Source organism: Colias croceus, chromosome 11, assembly GCF_905220415.1.
Source record: "Colias croceus chromosome 11, ilColCroc2.1".
NCBI lineage: Eukaryota > Metazoa > Arthropoda > Insecta > Lepidoptera > Pieridae > Colias > Colias croceus.
The window spans coordinates 6,760,674-6,782,031 of NC_059547.1; the positions used below are offsets into that span (position 1 = coordinate 6,760,674).

Consider the following 21,358-nt stretch of genomic DNA (forward strand, 5'->3'; position numbering starts at 1 on the left):
TAAAATGATAATATAATAAATAATATTAATAATTTTTTTATTTAATTTTATCCATTCTACTATCAAAATCTTCAAAATCAATTTAGCGGTTCAGAAAATATATCGTAACATTACATACTTTACATTTACATTCGCATTCATAATATTAGAAAGTGTATCATACAAAACACACCACAAATATATTTATAATACATTTTTAAAAGAGTTTTAAATTTTAAGTTAAATAAATAATTTGTTAAAATATAGTTCTTCTAGTAAACTTTATATCGAGTACAGCGTTGGTCAGGTCACATCACTACGATCACGTGGCGGCAGTGAGGCGCGCGAGCAAGCCTGCGCGTGTCCGCCTCTCACCTACCCTTCACCCCCGCGATGCTAGATTTATTTTCATAAAAATAAGTATAACAATCGACTTACTGATGGAATGTGATAGTGGATTTCAATTTTGTGTATTTTCTAGTATCGTTTTTGCAAGATAGAACAGCACATTTCACCATGTTTATTCGTAATATGAAAAAAAATCCAGAGCAACGCACTTCGTGAGCACTCAACCACGACTGCGAGCGCTCGCGGCAGGAACGTCGTGTTGTTCCCACCTGTGCCTACTGTTCCCACTTGGTTGTTCGCACTCTATAGATAGTATATATACTCTAAGCTAAAGACCTTGTAAAGACACATCGACAGTTTTATTGCTCTTAGTCGACATCAGTCATCAATCACTGTCACTGTCAGTTGTCACACACACAGATAATTCAGGTCACTACAATGACTAAGGAATCCTATGGACAGGGCATATTGTTCTATACAAACAACTGATTATACAAATATCATGCATTTCGATACCGAAATAATAAAACTAATACTGTCTCTTTCTAACTAATGAATATTCTGATATGTGAAAAAATATCGCTATACCTACGTCAGTCAGTGCTAATTCTATACCGCTTGACATTTGAAGTTAGCTCAAATACCTAAGAGCAATTATACCTACTGTGGCCGGTCGCCATTTTATGTTCTCGTTATTACGATGTACATGCTCTGTCATTGCTCCGTAGTAAACATTGAAAAATATTGAATATTTTTGTGATTGTGACAAACATTTGTGTCTAAAACATATAGAGTGGTCAAGGACAAATAGTGGCATAATGCCAAAGCGCAGTATTGTGGGATGTGGCTCCGGAAAGAATGAAAACCAGAAAAGTTTGTCTTTGCACCGGTATGTATACGTTTTGACTGAAATATTAGTTATTTCTTTGCTGATTTAGTTATTTTCATGTATATTGAATTGAGGAGTATTCAAAGACTATGTTCAGTGCAAAATTGTTACCAAATATAGCTTTATTTTGTATATTTTCGTTCTAGTAAAATAATGAATTTGGGTGCTAGTGATGGCTTATAATATCGACATTAGCAAAATGTTCGATGAAGACGTGCGTCTCCCAAGGCTGTGTCATTAATCTTAAGAATAGTTGCTTTGGTGAATACACTTCCAAATTAACAAATTAATTTTGCCAAGAGCAGCAGAAGGAAAAATAAAACACTTAAATTTACCTAATATGAATTTTAACTTAAGTAAGATTAAGATTAGTCGCTTTTATAGTACTTTAAAAATGTATTTATAAATAAGTCAGGTCAGGACTAAAATTATAATAACCTAAAAATTCATTTTTTATAGGTTACCAAGAAGTGAAAATAGAAAAGGAAAATGGTTAGAAGCAATTGAAACTGAAAATATCAAGCCAAATGTAAAGGATATATCATAGTATGTTCCCTACATTTCCCCGAAAGTGCTTTCAATAGAACAATGGATGTGATTAGTCTGCACGATGATGCTATACCAGTATGTTTGCCGCTGCATTCACACAGGGTGAGGTTTTTATCTGTAGACACGTGATGTCTTCCAATTTACTTTTGGTCTTTTTATTTAGATTTAGGGCTGTCATTTATATTCTAACGTTTCTCCTATTTTGAAGAGGGCCTGTGAACAAACTGAGATGGTTTTACTTATATGATTTTTTGAGTACAAACTTGGGTGATATTTGGTTGTTGAAATGTTATTGACTGAGGGAAAGTGAAATTTACTTTAAATACATGGGGTGTTTTAATTTATTTTTCTATTCTTTATAAATTTATATTTATAAAGCATTTGAATGCCATAAAATAAAACCAAAAATATAAATTTAAATTCCGCTATTGCAAGCCCTAATGTTAATATTAATTTCAAACCGTCGCGTCAGCATTGCCCTTTTAATTAAAATGTATTGCATGTTAGTTAAAATGTAAAGTGAACAATGTTAGTTAATGTAAACTGTGACATTTCATTTCCAGGTACCGGTTGAGCCTCAAATCCCGAACTCAAAAATGAACAGAGTGAATCCGAGTGCATCACAGGCTGCACGAAATAGTTTAGTTCTATAATTTTCTCTGTTATTAAGTAATTATTGTTTTTTTTTTTCTATTACCTACTGTATATTGTGTTGTTCATCGTAATAAAAAAACTATTATATACCTATATTAGTATTTATTTTGTATCATTATATTACATTCCTCAAAACTGAAATTAGTTCAGCTAAAAGGTAACAAACAGCACATTCACTGACTGGGTGGTACGAAGTTCACCGGGACCGCTAGTAATTTAATAAAACAATCGAATACTAAATTATTCTGTTTTTCCGGAGCATGCGCCATCTCGCATGGCTGTAATACCATAGCAGCAAAATGCATGCAACAGATTTTATACCGCATTCCTGTACCACATTTGCTCTTTACTGGCATGCTTCCGTTAATACTACATTCCAATATCCAAGTCAAAATTGAACTGGATTTATTAAATTATACAGGGTTAGCTATCTTGTCCTGCGAGGTTGCTGGTGTTTTACAAGTAACCCTGTTTAGGTGTTACCGTCACGAGCACTCATCGTCATACTTCATTCTCATTATTTTTCTCCATCGCGCCAAAAGAAGTATAACTTCAAAAAATATGTATATATAAATACTAGCGGTCCGCCCCGGCTTCGCCCGTGGTACATTTTTACGTTTTCTCTCCATAAGAACCATCCTCGTACTTCAAGAAATGTAATAAAAAAAGAATTAACGAAATCGGTTCAGTTGTTCTCGAGTTATGCGCTTACCAACACAATTTGCGATTCATTTTTATATTAAAGATTATTTTTATATCGATAAACATATTAATGTTTATCGATATATTCTCGGCACTAAACACCGCCATGTTTTGTTCCATTCAATATGGCGCCGGCCACACTTTTTTTGTAGGTATGTCACTTCCATGTGATTCCTTATTCATTGGGTCACTAGAAATAGTAGATAGAGAACTAGAAATGGTAGTAGGGTGACCATGAATTTTGTGTGACTTTGCACCATCCCACTAATGATATATTAGTAAAATATAATATTTAAATTCAAGACTTAAAAGTAAAATCTTCAAGCACGTAAGAGATAAAGCTACGATAAAAATTGTATTATTCAGCTATGAATGAAAAGTATAACTCACGGTATTTACACTTCTACGGTACAATATTATGTTATGTACACTATGTTTTAGTTTATATTTACATACATTAAATTAAGCAGTATCATCAACAATATAATATTATTATGTACTGGATATATACCATGTATTTTGTTGAGCCACCTAGGTTAGAAAGATAAAAGTTGGAACAAAAAAATTGGTTGTCTGTAGTCGGTTTACTGGCGATAGTTGAACGTGACAACGTCTTAAAGCCGATTGTGCTTCTTTGTCGCTCGTTCCGCGCTCTCGCTTGCACTTCAAGCCTTACATGGAACGCCTCAGAGCGAGGTAACGCCGCATGAGTCATGTTTTTTCGTGCGTGCAGCCGGTTATCGAATTATAAAACGTTGTCACGTCAAAACTTTCTCACTCGGACCGGTATTTGCGCACAGTCTAGTATATTTAAACGTCTTTGTTTGCAGTCACAGAACCACAGACATAATTATAACAAAACAGTAAAAACCTTGTAAAAACGCGTTTTCAGTACGACCAAGAAGCTTATATCTAATACACTGGAGATTGCCAAGTTCGGTGCAACTTGCCAAGTTAGGTGTGAAAGGGACAAAAAAACAACCAGGCGTCATTCAAGGTCATACCTTCCCGTGACAAGTCAACGTTCATAGTGCAAACTCCAGTGTATTATGCCTCCTCCACACTACTCGCGAAGTTGAACGAGGTTAGACGAATAGAATAATGTAGAGAGGCACTTCGGCTTACTTCGTCCAACTTTACCTTGCCTCGGCCGACTTCCGTTTGTTGTCGGTTTTTGCGCCCGAGTCAAAGGGCACGAAGTTACCTGAAGTTCGTTCTGAATATGAACGTACAGTGCGACACAAAAGAGATGACAAAAAAATGAGGGCGCCACCGTCGCTCATATAGCAACACTGATACTGCGACGCAAGCAATCTTGATACTATAGAATAAAAATCAAAAAAATAAAAAGTAATAAATACCGCGATTTAAAGTTGTTTCATTCATCATCGTGTAAATTTAAGACAAAAATACATTAGTATTTTAAATGACCTACCTAGGTCAAATTTTACTTAAATGTATTTGGAATTAGTTTATAGAAATCGGTCAAGCCATTTAGACTGCAGAGGCGCAAATAGAATCAAACATACGAACAAACAAACACACATACATACAGCTCAAACCTAAGGCTCAAACACATTACGCTCCTTCTGGGTCCGTCAAGTAAAAAAAAACAAGGTGATTTGAAAACTACATATTTTTATTTATTTTTAGTAGATATTCTCCTTCATTTTTACTCCCTTGCTCCACTATCCTGCGTACTGTGCTTTCAGAAACCCCTATAACAAACGAATTAAGATGAATAAAATCAAATAGTACATTTAACATATTTATTTAGTAGCTTAAAACTATTTTTTTTTATGTCGGAGGCCAAGACTCACTTTGGATCCCTGCGTCCACTCTAGTAAGTAGCAAGTAAGGATTCATAGATAGCTGTATGAAAATAGTTATCACTATACTATTTAAGGCTGGTTGGATTGGATATAACTTCTTGACTCAAATTGTGCTGGTCGCACTATAAAAACTAGTTTTTGTTTACATACAAATAACCTCAAATTAAATTTCAAAAACGTAATAATCGCCATAGATACGTACATTAAACACTCGTCACTTATGGAATATTCTATTTTACGTAGTACTGAGCAAAAATAAATGGAATCTCACCGGTATAATCTGCTGTACGTCTGTAAACGTTTTCCAAATATTTTTCTCGTTTTTCAGCTTGAAATTATGAGAAACACCGAATGAAAACTTTATATATGGCATCACGGACACCGCTACGTTTAACCTTTTTCATGATTTCTCCTTTTTTGAGTAAATTTCTTGTTTAAAATAACAATTTTATCTCAACTTCACCAAATAAACAACAAATTTTTATTCAACTTGACAGCTGCATTTTTTTTTTTTTTAATAATTTATTCATAACCATGGATACAAGTCCTTCAGTCGCAATCTTAAAGTTATATACATTTCAATATAATATAAAAACATACATTAAAAAATAATAAAATAATTATAATAAGATATGTACAGAACTAACATTAATATTTTAACTTATTTACTAATTTTACAATACAATTATACATATATATTCGATCGTTTCTCAAAACAATATTAGAAATTAAATTTTCTCTACAGTATTAACAATGTAATTATATAATGGAATGAAATAATCTTTGTTAGATAATAAATCTTCGACCCGGCGGGGAACACTAATTGAATGTTCTTGGGCGATATCACTTATTTCACTGACAAGTGTCAATCTTTGAATACCAAACGTTCGACACTGTAAAATAATATGGTTTATGTCTGCATTTTCCTGGGAACAATGGGTACAAATGTTTTCTGTAATTATTTTCATCCTATAAAGATGCGCTGGAACCAAGCAATGCCCAAACCGCAAACGGTTGATGATCGTTATAAACTTTCGACTAGTGTATCTGAAATCATTATACCAAGGTGTTGCTGGTAAGTTTCTCTGTAAATTTGCATACCATTTTCCTTTGTTTTCTGTGGTCAAATCCCAGTAATCTTGCCACATATTTTTCATTAAAGTTTTAAAGTGATGATAATAATCCGTGAAAGGAACTTTGAAAGATCCTGTCAGGTCTTCATCATGCTCCTGACGTGTTGCCTCGTCTACAATTTCGTTACCAGTTATGCCACTGTGTGAGGGAACCCATACAAATTCTATATGTTTGCCAATAATTCGTAATAAATCCTTAATCCTATACAAAATATAATTCTGTTTATATACAAAATTGCAATTACATAAAGCAGATAACACACTTTTGGAATCTGAAACTATCAAAATATTTAAATTAATTACATTACATTTTACATATGTCAAAGCAGCCAGAATGGCCCAACTTTCTGCTGTGAAAATACTACAACTATTTGGCATTCTGAAACATTTAGTTACTTTCATTTGTGGGTCATAAAATGCAGCCTTAACATGACAATCACTCTTAGAGCCATCGGTATATACAATGTAAAAATCAGTTTTATTGGATATATATTGTCTGAATTCAAACTTGTTATTAACAGAATCTAAATCACACTTTATATCTAGAAAATTAAGTAATGTATCATAAGGGAATTTGTAAATTGGCCATTTGTTGCTAATGTACATATCTTGTGTTAGATTTTTTACATAATTCACTATTGTTATAATTTCAGGCAAATTACCTGAGATAATTGTATTAGCCGTGATGTTGAGAGTACCAGCTGACTGTAGAATTGGATGAATGATATTATTTAGAACAATATTATTATTACAAGATAACACCTTCAAACAAAATCTCTCAGCCAGCTGTAATCGTCGAAGACACAATGGAGGTATGCAATTCTCAATTTCCATAGAATTAATAGGAGTGGTGCGCATGGCTCCACTAATTATTCTCAGACCCATATTTTGTATCACATCCAATTTTCTTAATAATGTATTACTAACATTCATATAAGCTAAAGAACTATAATCAAAATGACTTCTGACTATACTTTTATATAGCATACTCAATGTTTTTGGATCAGATCCCCAAAAAGTTCCTGCTAAGCTTCTTAAGATATTTATGCCCCTCATAGCATTCTGACATATGTAATTAATATGCTTATCAAATTTCAATTTATCATCTAGTATTACACCTAGAAATTTATGTTGATTGGTACTAGGAATGATTTCATTATTATATTTAATATTTACAGTAGAGTGTGCAAAAGGATCTTTACTAAAAATAAGAACATTGCTTTTTTCCGAACTTATTTGAAGTTTTAATATGTAACTATAATAATAATGCAATTGTCTTAATGCTGTATTCATATTTTCAACAGCTATATTAAGATTTTGATTTTCACAATATCCACTCAAGTGCGGGACGACCGGGAGCCGGTCGATCCACATTCAGGGGCATGTGCGTTGCGACCGGCTCCCGGTCGATCAACAGTCGTTGGTTTTGCGTTCGCTTTATAAAACGGTCTAATAACCTTCCTCTTTCTAACTTATATGACATGTTAAGGAAAAAACAGGCTAGCTATAAATCAAGATAACAACATAACCACATGATTTAAGTGGCCCACTTTTGATGACACATTGAGTAGGTAGTTTTTTGTACAAAAAAATAAACAGGGAATGTGTAAAAAAAATGTATGGGAGGGTATGATGTTTTTATTTTCTCGTAAGAAGAGTGTAACAAAGGATCAATATATATTAAAATCTCACTGAACAGCTGTTTTAATTTTTTATTAGCAGACAAAATGTAACAAAAATTACAAGGGTACATTTGCTTTGACTTACAAGTTGTTTTTTATTTATTTAAATATTACCATGTTTTGACAAGGCATAGAGTATTTTATTATCTATCAATATATAAACTTGCAAATGTGCTATTGTTAAAGGAATCTGAGATAATCGACTTTAAAAAAATAATGGACCGCCAAAAACCCCAACTGCGGCGGCACCGGGAGCCGGTTCCGCACATGACCCGATTTTTGCAAAATGGCATCCCGCACTTGAGTGGATATAAAAGCAAGTCATCAGCAAATTGCAATATTTTAACTTCTGATGTGTCTACAAAATTAAGGATCTGAGATGTGTATAAGTTGTACAATAAAGGTGATAATGTTGCTCCCTGCATTGTCCCTTTGTTTACAGTTCTAGGTCCATGTAATTTATTGTTGTATTTTACAAATAGAGTTCTTTTATATAAAAAGTTTAAAATCCAGTTTAAAATATGTCTTGGTAATTCCAACTCTTGCAATACATTTATCAAGCTCTCAATATTAACATTATCAAATGCACCTTTAACATCTAAAAAGACACATATAACATTACTGTGACTCAATTTTGCCTTTTTAAGGTCTGATATAAGAGATACAAAGCTTTCAGAGCAACTTCTTCCTTTTCTGAATCCAAACTGTATGTCTGGTAATTTTTGCTGTGTCTCAGCAAAGTAATCTAAACGTAATTTTAACATATTTTCAAAAAGTTTGCCCAAGCATGATGACAGAGAAATAGGTCTATATGATAGAGGATTGTTCGCAGGTTTATTTGGCTTTAAAATCGGGATTACACATTGAGTTTTCCATGAGTCTGGTATTACTAAATTTAACCAAAGTTTATTGTATATATTTAATAAAATTTCTTGCGCATTGGGGTGTAACTTTTTAATTAATAAGTATGGAATACTATCTAACCCTGGTGTTGTATCTTTCCTACTTTTAATTGAAATGTACAGTTCATTGATGGTAAATTTGCTATTGAGAAATGCATTTTTAGAGTTTTCAACAGATTTATGTAAAATGGCATATAACCTATCTTCATTTAACTGTGTTGAATCTGATATGTTATCTAAAAAGCTTGGAATCCAGTCATCATTGAAATTCCTATTATGGCAAGAACCTATTCTTTTAAATCTTTTTACATAACTCCATATTTGAGAAACAGGTGTCATTCTATTAAAACTAGTACATAAGTTTTGCCATGAATTAATACTTTCCTCTTTTAATATCCTTTTCTTTTGACCATCAAGTTTTTTATACTTAATAAAATTAGGAATACTTGGTGACTGTCTATATTCTCTAAGGGCTAACTTAGAATTTTTGACTGCATCCTCACATTTATTATTCCACCAAGGTGCAGGTTTCCTCATTACTTTTAAAGATTGTTGGGGTTTTTGTTTTGGAACAGTTGACATTCTAATATCATACAAAATATTTACAAAACTATTATACAAATCAATTGGTTCTGTGTTATCTATATCTAAATTTGAAAAACAGTTTTCTGATAATTCATGATATTTAGACATTGAGATAATATTAATATGGAGACGATACCGCCTACATCACATATGTTCCACTCAACATACGTCATGTGGCGTAACTGCACTCAGTCGCTTGCTCGCTCATTGGCGGGAACGTCACGCTCATTTTTTATTTGTTTTAAAGTGAAACGCATCAAATATGCCTACGTGTGTGTTACGATATTGCACAAATAATACAAAGAATACGGAAAAGTGCAAAGGAATAACTTTTCATCAGTAAGTAACTAGATAATAATTTTTAAAACTTAGTTAGAGCAAAATTTTTGGCGGGCGACATTTTGTCATAGATTAAAAATTTAAGATATGACATTGGGCATGAAATAAGTGTTGTTAGTAATATTTGCTGGCGTATATTTTTATAGTATAAAATAATAATTTTACATATTTAGAAAAGCATAGACTGGTTGTTAATTGAAAAAAGGTGAAATCATGAAATATGAAAATCAATTACTCAATCACCAATTTCTTTTTGTTAATTGATTTTAATCAAGTTTTTAATTGATATTGTATAAGCTACTGACTTGAACGTATAATTGAATTATTATTTATTTATCTGCACTAATATTATAAAGAGGAAAACTTTGTTTGTTTGTTTGATTGTAATTAATAGGCTCATAAACTACTGGACCGATTTTGATGAAAGGAGAATGCCCATTTTTGGTACTGGTTTTTCTCATGCATCAAGACAACAATACTATTAAAAAAAATCTCGGCAATTTAGAGGCCTTCTTACCATCGGAAAATATATTTTGAACAGGGAATGTTTTGTAAAATCTAATAAGACATGTAATTGTTTAGATCCGTTATTATAGATTTAGTGTCCATTACCGGTTACCACGGTAACCAAGCGGTAACTTATTACATTTACTATGGTAAATAGCTAAATGTATTAATATCGATTATTGTTTTCATTGAATTACAAAAAAAATCAATTAACATAAAATCACTCTTTAAGGTATTGTTTATACACTGTAGGTTGTTTTAACAAAGATAGTGAAGTAAAATAATATAAATATGTATATATAAAAAAAATATTATTATGACATGGTAGGTAACCAGTTATTTCTTATTTGTTTCTTTCTTCGAATATGTAGTGAAAAAATGATTCAAACAACAACAACAACAACAACATGTAAACCGAATAAAAACTCAATTGGCATTTTTAAGTATATATTTAGGTTTTCTTGAAATCCGTCCCGGAAGATTTCTGGTGCCTACCTACACTAGCCGATGAACAGATAGACTTTGTCTGAAGGCATAAGCTCTACGCATAGATTAAATATGTTAATCGAAAAGTAACCTTTGGACGATAAAATGTTACCTAAATCACACATAAGCCTAACTAAATCGGGGTTATTTAAGTTTTGAGGTTATTTCACATTTTTCTCAATATCTTGAAAACCCCTGTTTTTATCACAAAAAAATCAATTGGTAAAAATCTTTTGAATATCGAAGAACCCTCCAAAACCACTCTGGCATTGACGCAACACTGTACTGTGGTCCATACTTTCATGGGCATTCTCCTTTGGCACAGACAATCTTAAGACCCTGAGAAAGAACATAGGCTACTTTTTATTGCGAAATATGTGCCACGGGCGAAGCCGGGGCGGACCGCTAGTTCAGAGATAAGTAATTAATATTTTTTCTATTCAAGGTTTCCATGTCTGGGCCGTGAAGAATCGGAAAAATTATTATTTTTTTTTTTAAAAAGGCTCAATTTGTAAGGAATAAAACTTCCCATAGCCCTGACTGAACCTAAAACACGAAAAAAATTAAATTATTCCATATGACGTCACTATTTACATCATCCTATATTATATGCCAGATATTGTTAGCCCCGCGTAGTAAAGTCAGTTTATACCTAAAATAAATATTAAGTAAGTACAAAGAAAATTTCAAGTCAACGTGCATGTAAGGAGTGGCACCCAATAAAATATACAGAATGAAACAAAGTGTCGCCTCTATAGCGGTGAGTCAGTGACATCGCATAATCTATGACCGTCTAGCCGTCATTCGCGCGCCCCGCGCCGCCGCGCTTGGCGCACAAATTTTGTTCGTGGTGTCTGCTCCATATTAATATTATCTCAATGTATTTAGACCAGTCTGCCTTGCTATAAATATATTTTTCATCCACAGGACGTACTTCATATATAGATGGTTTCACATTCATAACAACCATAGTTGGATAGTGATAACTACCCATTGGATCATCGTGGACATGCCATTCACACAGAGGAGCCAATGAGGGAGTGACCAGGGATAAATCGATTGCAGAAGCATTTCTATTGGGATATTGAACAGTTGTTGCCTGACCATCATTTAGAATACACATATCAAATTCATCAATAAGATTATATAAACTGTTACCTCTATTATTATTAGTCGCACATCCAAATAAAATGTGATGTGCATTTAAATCACCCATGACAAGACACGGCTTAGGAGTTTCGAGTAAGACCTTTCTCATTTTGTTGGTGGCAAATCTGTTACTATTTGGAGGAGCATATACACAAAGAATATGTAATTTACCTATAGATGTATCAATTGATATGCAAATGTTTTGAATGCTTTCATAAAAAGTTGTTTGTACAATATTGTATTTTAAATTTTGTTTAATTAATATACCTACTCCATTATGCGTATTTACTGAGTTTTTATATATAAAGTTATATGGTGTAAAATTAGGAATAATACTAGTACTTTTAAGCCAGGTTTCGTTCAATAAACAAATATCTATATCATGCTCCGAGAGAAATGTTTTTAATAAGGCTTTTTTGCTTTGTAAGCTTTGTATATTAAATTGTAAAATCTTTAAATATTATGTATCCATTATGTTATTAAATTACTTAATAAAATATCTTTAATTGTTTTATTTGTTACTGGAGTACTGTTTTTGCTATTACCAAGCATTATGAGAGACTTGACTAATGCATTTATAATTATTTCATTATCTACAATTTGCTCAAGGTTGAGTGATTTTGAATTAGTGCCAGTAGCTGTGTCAATCGGCTTAAGAACGCGACTAAAGTCAAATCACCAATCAACATTTAGTTGATACGTGTAATATTCAAGACCAAATATAAAAAATAAAATATATGTAAAACTTGATGATATTTTCGATTATCCTGTTTGATCAAAAACATAAAATATTGAAATTGACTCGATAGAAATAATTCACGAAGTTACCTCTAAATTTCACACTTTGACGTTTTTTACTTGACATGGTTATGCCTATTATGTTATTTTTTTCATAAACAATTATATTGAAACATTTGTGAGAACTTTGTTATACCACTTTTGTCTAATTACTTTTAGTTTTGATTTAATCACGATAAAACACTTTTGGCGCTTACTATATTTTTAATTACGCAAGAAATCATCTTGCATCGCACGTTCTAGGAGCTTCAAACATAATTCTATTTCATACATCAGACGCTATCGCTCCGTTGAGACGAGTAGACTGTGCTCAAATTGCTGTGCCGCGCGCCGATTTTTTAATAATATTGTTTTAATATTGTTTTTTTGAAAATGGTAAACAACAAAAGAAAATTGAAACTTCAGAAACGAGAACTAAAAGAGATTCGTATTTACATGATATCTAACTAATTTTCGAAGATAAGTATAGTATTGTAATCATATTAATAAATATTAAATACCTAATTATTATTTATAATAAATAATAATAATTATTATTTATTAATATGTATTAATAAAAAATACGACTTTCGATTCATTTCAGAAACTTTATGCAGGTGAGTTTAGATATTACATAAATATGTAATATCTAATCACACTCACACGAATTTATGCAAATGCATAAATTCGTTTCCGTGGGCTGAGTATTGACGCGACGATCTTAGGTATACAAACATATATATAGGTATATATTATATGGATACAAATATTTCATTCATAGACATATACATCAATAAAATCAAGAAAGATTTATATGTACCTAGTATATTTTTTTATTAATTACTTATTACCATTACTACTATGATTACCTACCTACTACCTATTTGTAGATTCCTATGGTTGTTCCAGTAAATAACGTAAATAGGTTGTGAATAGTAGATATATATAATATAATATATTCACAATCTGTATTATAATAATCACTGGTGCAGTGAACTCCCATAAATAATTATTATAATCCATACTATAATATTATAAATGCGAAAGTAACTCTGTCTGTCTGTCTGTTACTCAATCACGCCTAAACTACTGAACCAATTTGCATGAAATTTGGTATGGAGATATTTTGATACCCGAGAAAGGACATAGGCTACCTTTTATTGCGAAATACATATGTACCACGGGCGAAGCCGGGGCGGACCTCTAGTAAATTATAAAGTTATACCTGCTCATTATTTGAAATCTATCGTAAAATTAAATAAAATAAGTAACTTTACTCGTCTAAATATTTGTATATATAAAAATGAAACCCGTTTCGCGTTGTCACGGTATCACGTGTGAACGGCTGAACCGATTTCGATAATTCTTTTTTTATTGTATCCCTTGAAGGATGAAGGATGGTTCTCAATGTAGAGAAAACGTAAATATGTACGGGCGAAGCCGGGGCGGACCGCTAGTTACAAATAAAATACATATATCATTCATAAGTAACACGCGAAACGGAGCGCTCTCGATTGCGCTCATATGAAACAACATTCAGTACAATGCCTACATACGAAATCCAATAAGAGAAATTTCGCGACAGTCCTGCGCGTGAATCAAAAGATGGAATATCCATTTTTGGAGCGCCGGTTTCAAGCGACGGTGATAGCAGCAATTGCGCGCGACGCGACGGCGACCTTGTCACTCCTATATTATAAACAAACACTATGAATAGGGTTGCCAACTTTTTTTACAAGAAATAAAGTACGTATATTCATTATTCAGGTCTCTTTCTCTCTCTTGTCGGTCCCTCATGTCTGAGGATCGTGGTCAGCATCAGGGTTGCATCTGGAGCGGATGATTTGCCTCCACCGGTCCATGGCGTCTCTTACGACCGTGTAAAAAAAAATATTAAACAGTATTTATTGTAGTGTGTGCCCTCTGACTAAATAAAAAAAAATTGTGAGCGTCTAAATGTAACACATTATATCTGTCTATATTATGTGTCTGCACTTTGATGCTGAAAACAGTCTTTTGTATAAATACTTTTTATTTGTTAAACAGTAAAAAGTATAATTTAGTGAAAAACAGTAGAAAACTGTTTGGCAACCCTAAGTATGAATACACTCGCGAATGCAAATTCGGGGATTTTCTAATTTTGCTAAATTTTTGCGTTTATAGTAGTGTATGGTCAGCAAATAAAAAAACAACATTTTATTTTTTAGTTTTTATTATATATACAGGGTTACTTGTAAAACACCAGCAACCTCGCAGGACAAGATACCTTACATCATAAGTAACAACATTAATAATTGTTCTACGACTTTTGATATTTTGTTAGATTTTATTTTCATAAAAAAATAAATGTTCATTTCATTTTCCGTTTGAATATTATAAACTCTACGCGCATCACAAAAATTACGTAAACAAGAAGCGAACGGGAGGGGAAAGGGGGCGTCGCGTCGCGGTTGTCCTTTCGATGATGAGTAGAACATAGACTTACAAACGTTAGGAGAGTACAATAAAAGCTTAAAAAATCATTTAAAAATAATTTATTTCGTTATGCCAACAGCCAAAAGTCGTAGAACAAATGTTACTTATGATGTTAGCTATCTTGTCCTGCGAGGTTGCCGGTGTTTTACAAATAACCCTGTATATGGGATTTTAAATTAAACTATATGTGTTTCTCCTCTGAAAAAGATGAAACTTTATTTTAATATTTGCACATTTAACATACGTATAACTTTTACATTAACAATTAACAATATAAAGTTACAACACTTACACACAAATTAAACACTTCAACAAATATTATAACAATGATAACAAATAATAACAACAATCAACAAATACAAAATTTAACAATTACGTAATAATTATAACTTTTGAATGAAATGTGTGCTTTATGTTCTAACGGTACCAAGCGACTCACGGACTGCACGTGGTACCTGCGGACAGCGTAAACTGGTTTATTCTGGTTTTGTGCGTGTTTCCACTTTCAACTATCAAGTGACGATTTATTCATTTGTTTTGTTTCGTAATTATTATGGTCAAATATTAATAACGAAACAAATTATTATGGACACGATATTTTATTGTTTCACGGTAGTCGTTTTGTCGTTTGCTCAAGAACGTGAAATTGAATGATAATTATTTTTTTTTTATAAAGTCAAAACCATTTTCTTTCAAATAAAAACTTGTTTTTATTGAAAACAAAAATCAGAGTGTTGCTAGGAATAAGTATAAAATTAAATAGTAATGTAAGGATATCGAAACATTTTTGTATAGGCCTGAACGTTATAGTGGAAACGCGCTCTAAGATCTGAGTAATATACACACCACTAGATATGCAAATATTTCTCCAAGCTAATTTACCTTGTACTAATATTATACTAATATTGTACTAATATTGTAAATGTGAAAGTAACTCTCAATCACGCCTACTGAACCAATTTGCATAAAATTTGGTATAGAGATATTTAGATACCCGAGAAAGGACATAGGATAGGTTTTATCGCGGAAATCCCACGGGAACGGGAATTATGCGGGTTTTTCTTTGACTGCGCGGGCGATGCCGCGGGCGGAAAGCTAGTATATAATAAATATAATATAAATTATAAAGTATAAACACAACAATTTAACATTCATTCAAATCATACAAACAAACAGACATAAACAAACAGACAGAATTTTTTACGGATTCGTGCTCTATACTGTTTCCCTAATATCGTTTTTTTGAATATATTACATACGTATACACTTTTTTACTGTTTTATTATATACGTATAGATTATCATCAATAATTATAAATAAAAATTAAAAAATAATAATAAATTATCATATTACATAATTTGCCATGATTTCAACTTCACCTTATACTAACTACCGAAAATACGCGTTGAACGCGCGAAGAATATTGTGTTTAATTTAGCGTCCGATGAACTTTACGTAAGTACGGTGAGCCGTGTATGATGGAAGAATGATTGCGCGCGGCATGGCGCGCTAGGGCGGGGCCCATAACTTTAGAAATTCTCTGTCTTTATGCCCACTCTTAACCGGTTTATTAAGAGCTGGGAATCTTTTATCAGGGATAGTGGGTATGGTACTCACCACAGTGGCATATGATCGACTGAGGTTCATGTATTTACTTTTCTTTTCTTCTATTTTTTTTTGTTTTACTGGGCAGTCTCTCGAGATTGCTAAGTGATGACCGCTGCAGTTGATGCATATAATTTCTTCAACATCGCATTCCTTGTATGAGTGCTGTCCAGCACATGAAGAGCACATTTGAGTACCTCTACAAGCTTTTGCTGAGTGATTAAACTTAAGGCATTTATAACATTGTAACAGGGGTGGGATGTACAGCTGGATCGGGTATCTGAACATTTGTATATAAGCATATTGTGGCAGTGTCGTAGTCGCAAAGGTTACTGCAATAGTACCTAATGGTGTCAGTTTTCCATCTACTTTTCTCTGGAATCGTTTTATTGAAATCACTTCCGCATCACAAGTGATAATCTTGTATATCTCTTCATTTGTTAAATCTGTGGGGACATGTCTTATGACCCCAGTGGATTCTGTTAAGTGCGCCGGCACAAATGCTTTTAATTTATTTTTTAAAAGAAATTTCTCCATTTTTAAAAAATTGTTAGCTGATACTGCTTTTTTAAATGTAACACCAAGTTTATAAGCATTGACTCTGTGCACACCAGCAACACCTTTAACATGCTCAGTGAAGAGTTTAGTAAGCGCTATTGGATTTTTATTACCAATTTTTTCACTGTCGAGAGATTCTACGTATACTACACAGTCTGTGCTATGATTATCTGGAAACTGTCTCGTATAATTCGGTTTGGTAAAAGTTTTGAAATCTAGATCTTTCTTCGTCGTGGTCAATTTTCTTTTTTTCGTTTCTTTTTCAACGGGGCTTTCGCCTCCGTCAGAATCGACTCCCATAATATTAAAATATATTTTGGTGCGTATTAATTAACTATATACACAATTATTTACAGTATTTATACAAAATGTTGAAAAATTTAATCGCAGTAAGAATTAAACCTCCCGCTTAGTTTGACTTCCCGCCAAAAAGTCCCTGACAGCTGCATTGATAATTCAGGGTTGCCAGATAATGAAAAAAAAATTAGTTCCAAATTAATTAATTTCATCTCTTTTATTTCGCACTGTATGCGCTCCTCGCGAAGTTGAACGAGTGTGTAGTGTAGCACCGCGGACTTCAGTCAACTTCGGCCGAGTACTTCGCCGAGGAACTTCGCGAGTAGTGTGGAGGAGGCATTAGATATATAGCTTCTTCAGTACGACAGTCGACACTACAGGACACTATATGTTTAGTCTATGCCGTACACACGTTTTACTCTGTGGTACAGTGTACACACTATACTGTCAATATTGATGATTTTGATTTTGAAGTTTGACCGTCAAAACAGTGTTTTTAATGTAAATCGACAGTTTTGGAAATTTATTTTATAAACAAAATTGTTGTGTAGTCTTTTAACATGAAATACTAACTATAAATAAGGATACAATAAAATAATTCTAAAATAAATATAATGTGGTCGTTCATTCAGAAAAATAAAAATGATATTATATATTTATCGCTCCTACTTTTTAGTGTCCTAATCGGACCATATTATAGAAAGCTTAAAACAGTTGAATCCAAAAAATGGGGTGGTTCAATATTAGGTTTGTTGTTAATAATAATAGTGTCAGGCTACAGTGCCGTTCACCCTATTCTCTCAGCTTTTCTAGGGATTGTTGTCATTAAGGCAGCTACAATAAAGTGAGTACATTTTTATTATTCTAATACTTTTTCCATAATAATTGTGAATAACTTTTGTTAACTATGTTTTATTAAATCTCACCTAACATTAATACATGTATCTCTTAAATATTTTTGTTTTTTCTGCAGATATTGTCACATCCTAACGTTCTTCTTCATGTTCGGCTATTTGTTCTTCTTCCGCCTGGCTGACAAATTCGGCTTTGCATTATCCTCGGGTCAAACAAATTTAATTGAAATGATAATTGTATTGCGAGTTATTGGAGTTGCATTTGAAATGAATGGATCTTGGATAGCCGTTGCAAAAGCTAAGAAAAAAGATACTGAAACTAAGGAAATAAAGGAAAGAGATGACGAGTTCCTTGAATTGATTAATCCTGATTTTATTGACCTCTTTCATTATGCATTCAACTATATAGGATTATTGACAGGTGAAGTTCCTAGTTCTATTCTTCAGAAATTTATAATTGATAGCATAATATGAACATATTTAAGAAATAATTGTATTATCCCTACTCTTTACTAGGTAATGTACTATCCCATACATCATGACATTTATTTTGATCTTATTCTTTTTAGGTCCATATTACAGATATCGCACATTTGATGACTATTTCCGCTTACCATACAGCAAGTATGTGGATTGCTTTGGATTCACAATTAATACACTGAAGGCTGTACCTCTTTATGTGTCACTTTATTTGGCTTTCTCCAACATCTGGCCCCTCGAAGTAAGAATCAATTTATACAAATAATAACTAACTATATGATATATTATTTTTGTACTATAACTTGCAATACAAAACTCATAAAAAGGCTTTTAAATCAGTGAATACTATTTATTTCAGTATGTGCTAACAGAAGAGCACAATAACAGAAACTTTCTCTATAGAATGATGTACCCATGGGTACTGTTTGCTGCATTCCGCCAACGCATTTACTCTGGTATGACATTAGCGGAAAGTGTATGTACTTCAGCAGGGCTTGGAGCGTACCCCGTGCAAGGAAGGAACAGAACTGGCCATGGACCTACTGTGGGATATTTGAAGTTGAAACAAATGTGAGTGTGTTTAATTGTAAATATACTAAATAAACACTATTTTTTTTTCATATTTTTAGTATTTTTTTAGCAGGAGTAATACTCTATTTGACAGAAAATTTTATTTTATTTGTAACTACATAGTAGTACGCCCCGGCTTCGCCCGTGGTACATATTTTGCAATAAAAGGTAGGCTATGTCCTTTCTCAGGTATAAAAATAGCTCCATACCAAATTTCATGCAAATTGGTTCAGTAGTTTAGGCGTGATTGAGTAACAGACAGACAGACAGAGTTACTTTCTCATTTATAATATTAGTATGGATTAATTAAAGTAAATACACATTATTGTGATTTTGAAAATGCATATCAATAATCATAGGTCTGAAGATGAGGCAAAAGCAGCGCAATATGACTTCAACACAGTTGAATCAATGGAGGTGTGGGGTTGCGAGTCTGTTGTGACATTGAGGGATTCCATGAAAGTATGGAACAAGGCCGTTCAGTACTGGGTGGCTATGGTGGTTTATAAACGGTTTCCTATCAAACCATTGAAGTAAGTTGGATGCACACATTTAAAAGGAAGGCAATGTGTTTGAATCAAAAACATTTGTTCATCTTTTTGTTATAGTTCCTAAATGGTTGAAACAATCTGAGAAAAAAAAATGTTTATCAAAAATCTAGTATATCAAGATTGTCCCATTGCATACAGGGAATGTTATTAGAAAGATAATAAGTTTAGTTACAGTAGCAATATCTAGTAGTTTCTTGTTAATGCAACATCACAATAATTTCATTTATGGTTATCATTCTATTTAACTAGATTTAAAATTTAAATTTGTGACAAAGATTTAATTGACTTATTCATTTGAATAATCATTTAGGACAACAATATATTTTATTTTAATAATATTTAATTTTTCAGAATCCATGCTGCTCTCTTTGTATCTGTGGTTTGGCATGGGTACCATGCTGGCTACTTCTTCTGCATTTATTTCTGTCCATTCTATCTTATGGCGGAAGACATTTACTATAAACTCTACTATAAGGAAGCTACAGGGATGGTATGTATTTATGTACTGAGTTCATTTAAATCCTTTGTTAAACATATTTGAAAATGTAATGTAAAATTTAAACAACTATTATTTCAAAGTTAAAATACAATGCTCCAAACTCTAATTAAAGAATAAAACACTATAATTAGAATTCATCCAAGTTATGCGTCTGGAAGATGTTTCTGTATATTGTAGTTTTAACATTCATTAAAATAAATTGATTTTCATGAATACTTATAGTAATATTCGTAACCTTGTATATTTTTGTTTCAGAAAAAGAAGATAATCGGTTTCATAATGTGGTTTTTACGGTCACATTCAGAATCGTACCAAGCGGCGGCATTCCTCTTACTCACTTTCGATCGTATTTGGATATACTATTCCTCCGTTTATTTCTATTGGTACGGAGTATGGCTGGCATTCCTTATAGTGGGACTTATGTTAAATCAATTCCATAAAATTAATAAACCCAAAAAGCCAAGAGAAAATGACAAACAAAAAAATAGTGCCAATTAGTCTGAATATTAGGTAATTTATGGAATAATTTGTTTGATATTAGTTGGTAAGTGGGTTTAAAGTTTTGGGGTGTATTCTATGCATTTATTTGTGATGCATTTCTATTTAAATCTTATGAATTAAACTGCGCAATATCGCGGTTAGTTTTGATTACGTAACATTATTAATCATCAATTATTATCTGCATTTAATAATTAATGTAAACATTCTGGTCAAATCAATAACTTCATTGGTATGTATTTTAAATAATACGTGATGTATATATTTATACATTTTCAAATAAAGATTTGGAAACGGGCATTTACGTATAATTTATTCACTACACACATATACTATAATTTAAAATGGAGTAAACTGTAAAGTGTAAAGCATTGTTCGTACGTGTTTACGTAAGTTTTTATTTACGTGTTGTTTATAAAATAGTCTTATCTTCTACAAAGTGTGAGCAGTTTAAAACT

At 32.4% G+C, this 21,358-nt stretch overlaps 1 protein-coding gene and 2 long non-coding RNA genes across 3 annotated transcripts; 2 read left to right on the forward strand and 1 right to left on the reverse strand.

The window, feature by feature from the left end:
- The first annotated feature begins 1,003 nt into the window (after positions 1 to 1,003).
- On the forward strand, positions 1,004 to 2,478 carry LOC123695530. The gene is made up of 3 exons (XR_006751946.1): positions 1,004 to 1,216; positions 1,676 to 1,867; positions 2,329 to 2,478. It is a non-coding gene; the product is annotated as an uncharacterized LOC123695530 (long non-coding RNA).
- A 2,295-nt stretch (positions 2,479 to 4,773) lies between these two features.
- LOC123695860 lies at positions 4,774 to 5,451 on the reverse strand. The gene is made up of 2 exons (XR_006751996.1): positions 5,225 to 5,451; positions 4,774 to 4,839 (listed from the first exon to the last, which is right to left on the reverse strand). It is a non-coding gene; the product is annotated as an uncharacterized LOC123695860 (long non-coding RNA).
- Positions 5,452 to 17,925: 12,474 nt separating this feature from the next.
- Positions 17,926 to 21,200, forward strand: LOC123695857 (lysophospholipid acyltransferase 7-like). The gene is made up of 7 exons (XM_045641801.1): positions 17,926 to 18,292; positions 18,422 to 18,723; positions 18,872 to 19,023; positions 19,141 to 19,352; positions 19,712 to 19,885; positions 20,255 to 20,393; positions 20,658 to 21,200. Exons 1-7 carry the CDS (start codon positions 18,063 to 18,065, stop codon positions 20,898 to 20,900), a joined length of 1,452 nt encoding a protein of 483 aa, XP_045497757.1. The 5' UTR covers positions 17,926 to 18,062; the 3' UTR covers positions 20,901 to 21,200.
- Positions 21,201 to 21,358: the final 158 nt, after the last annotated feature.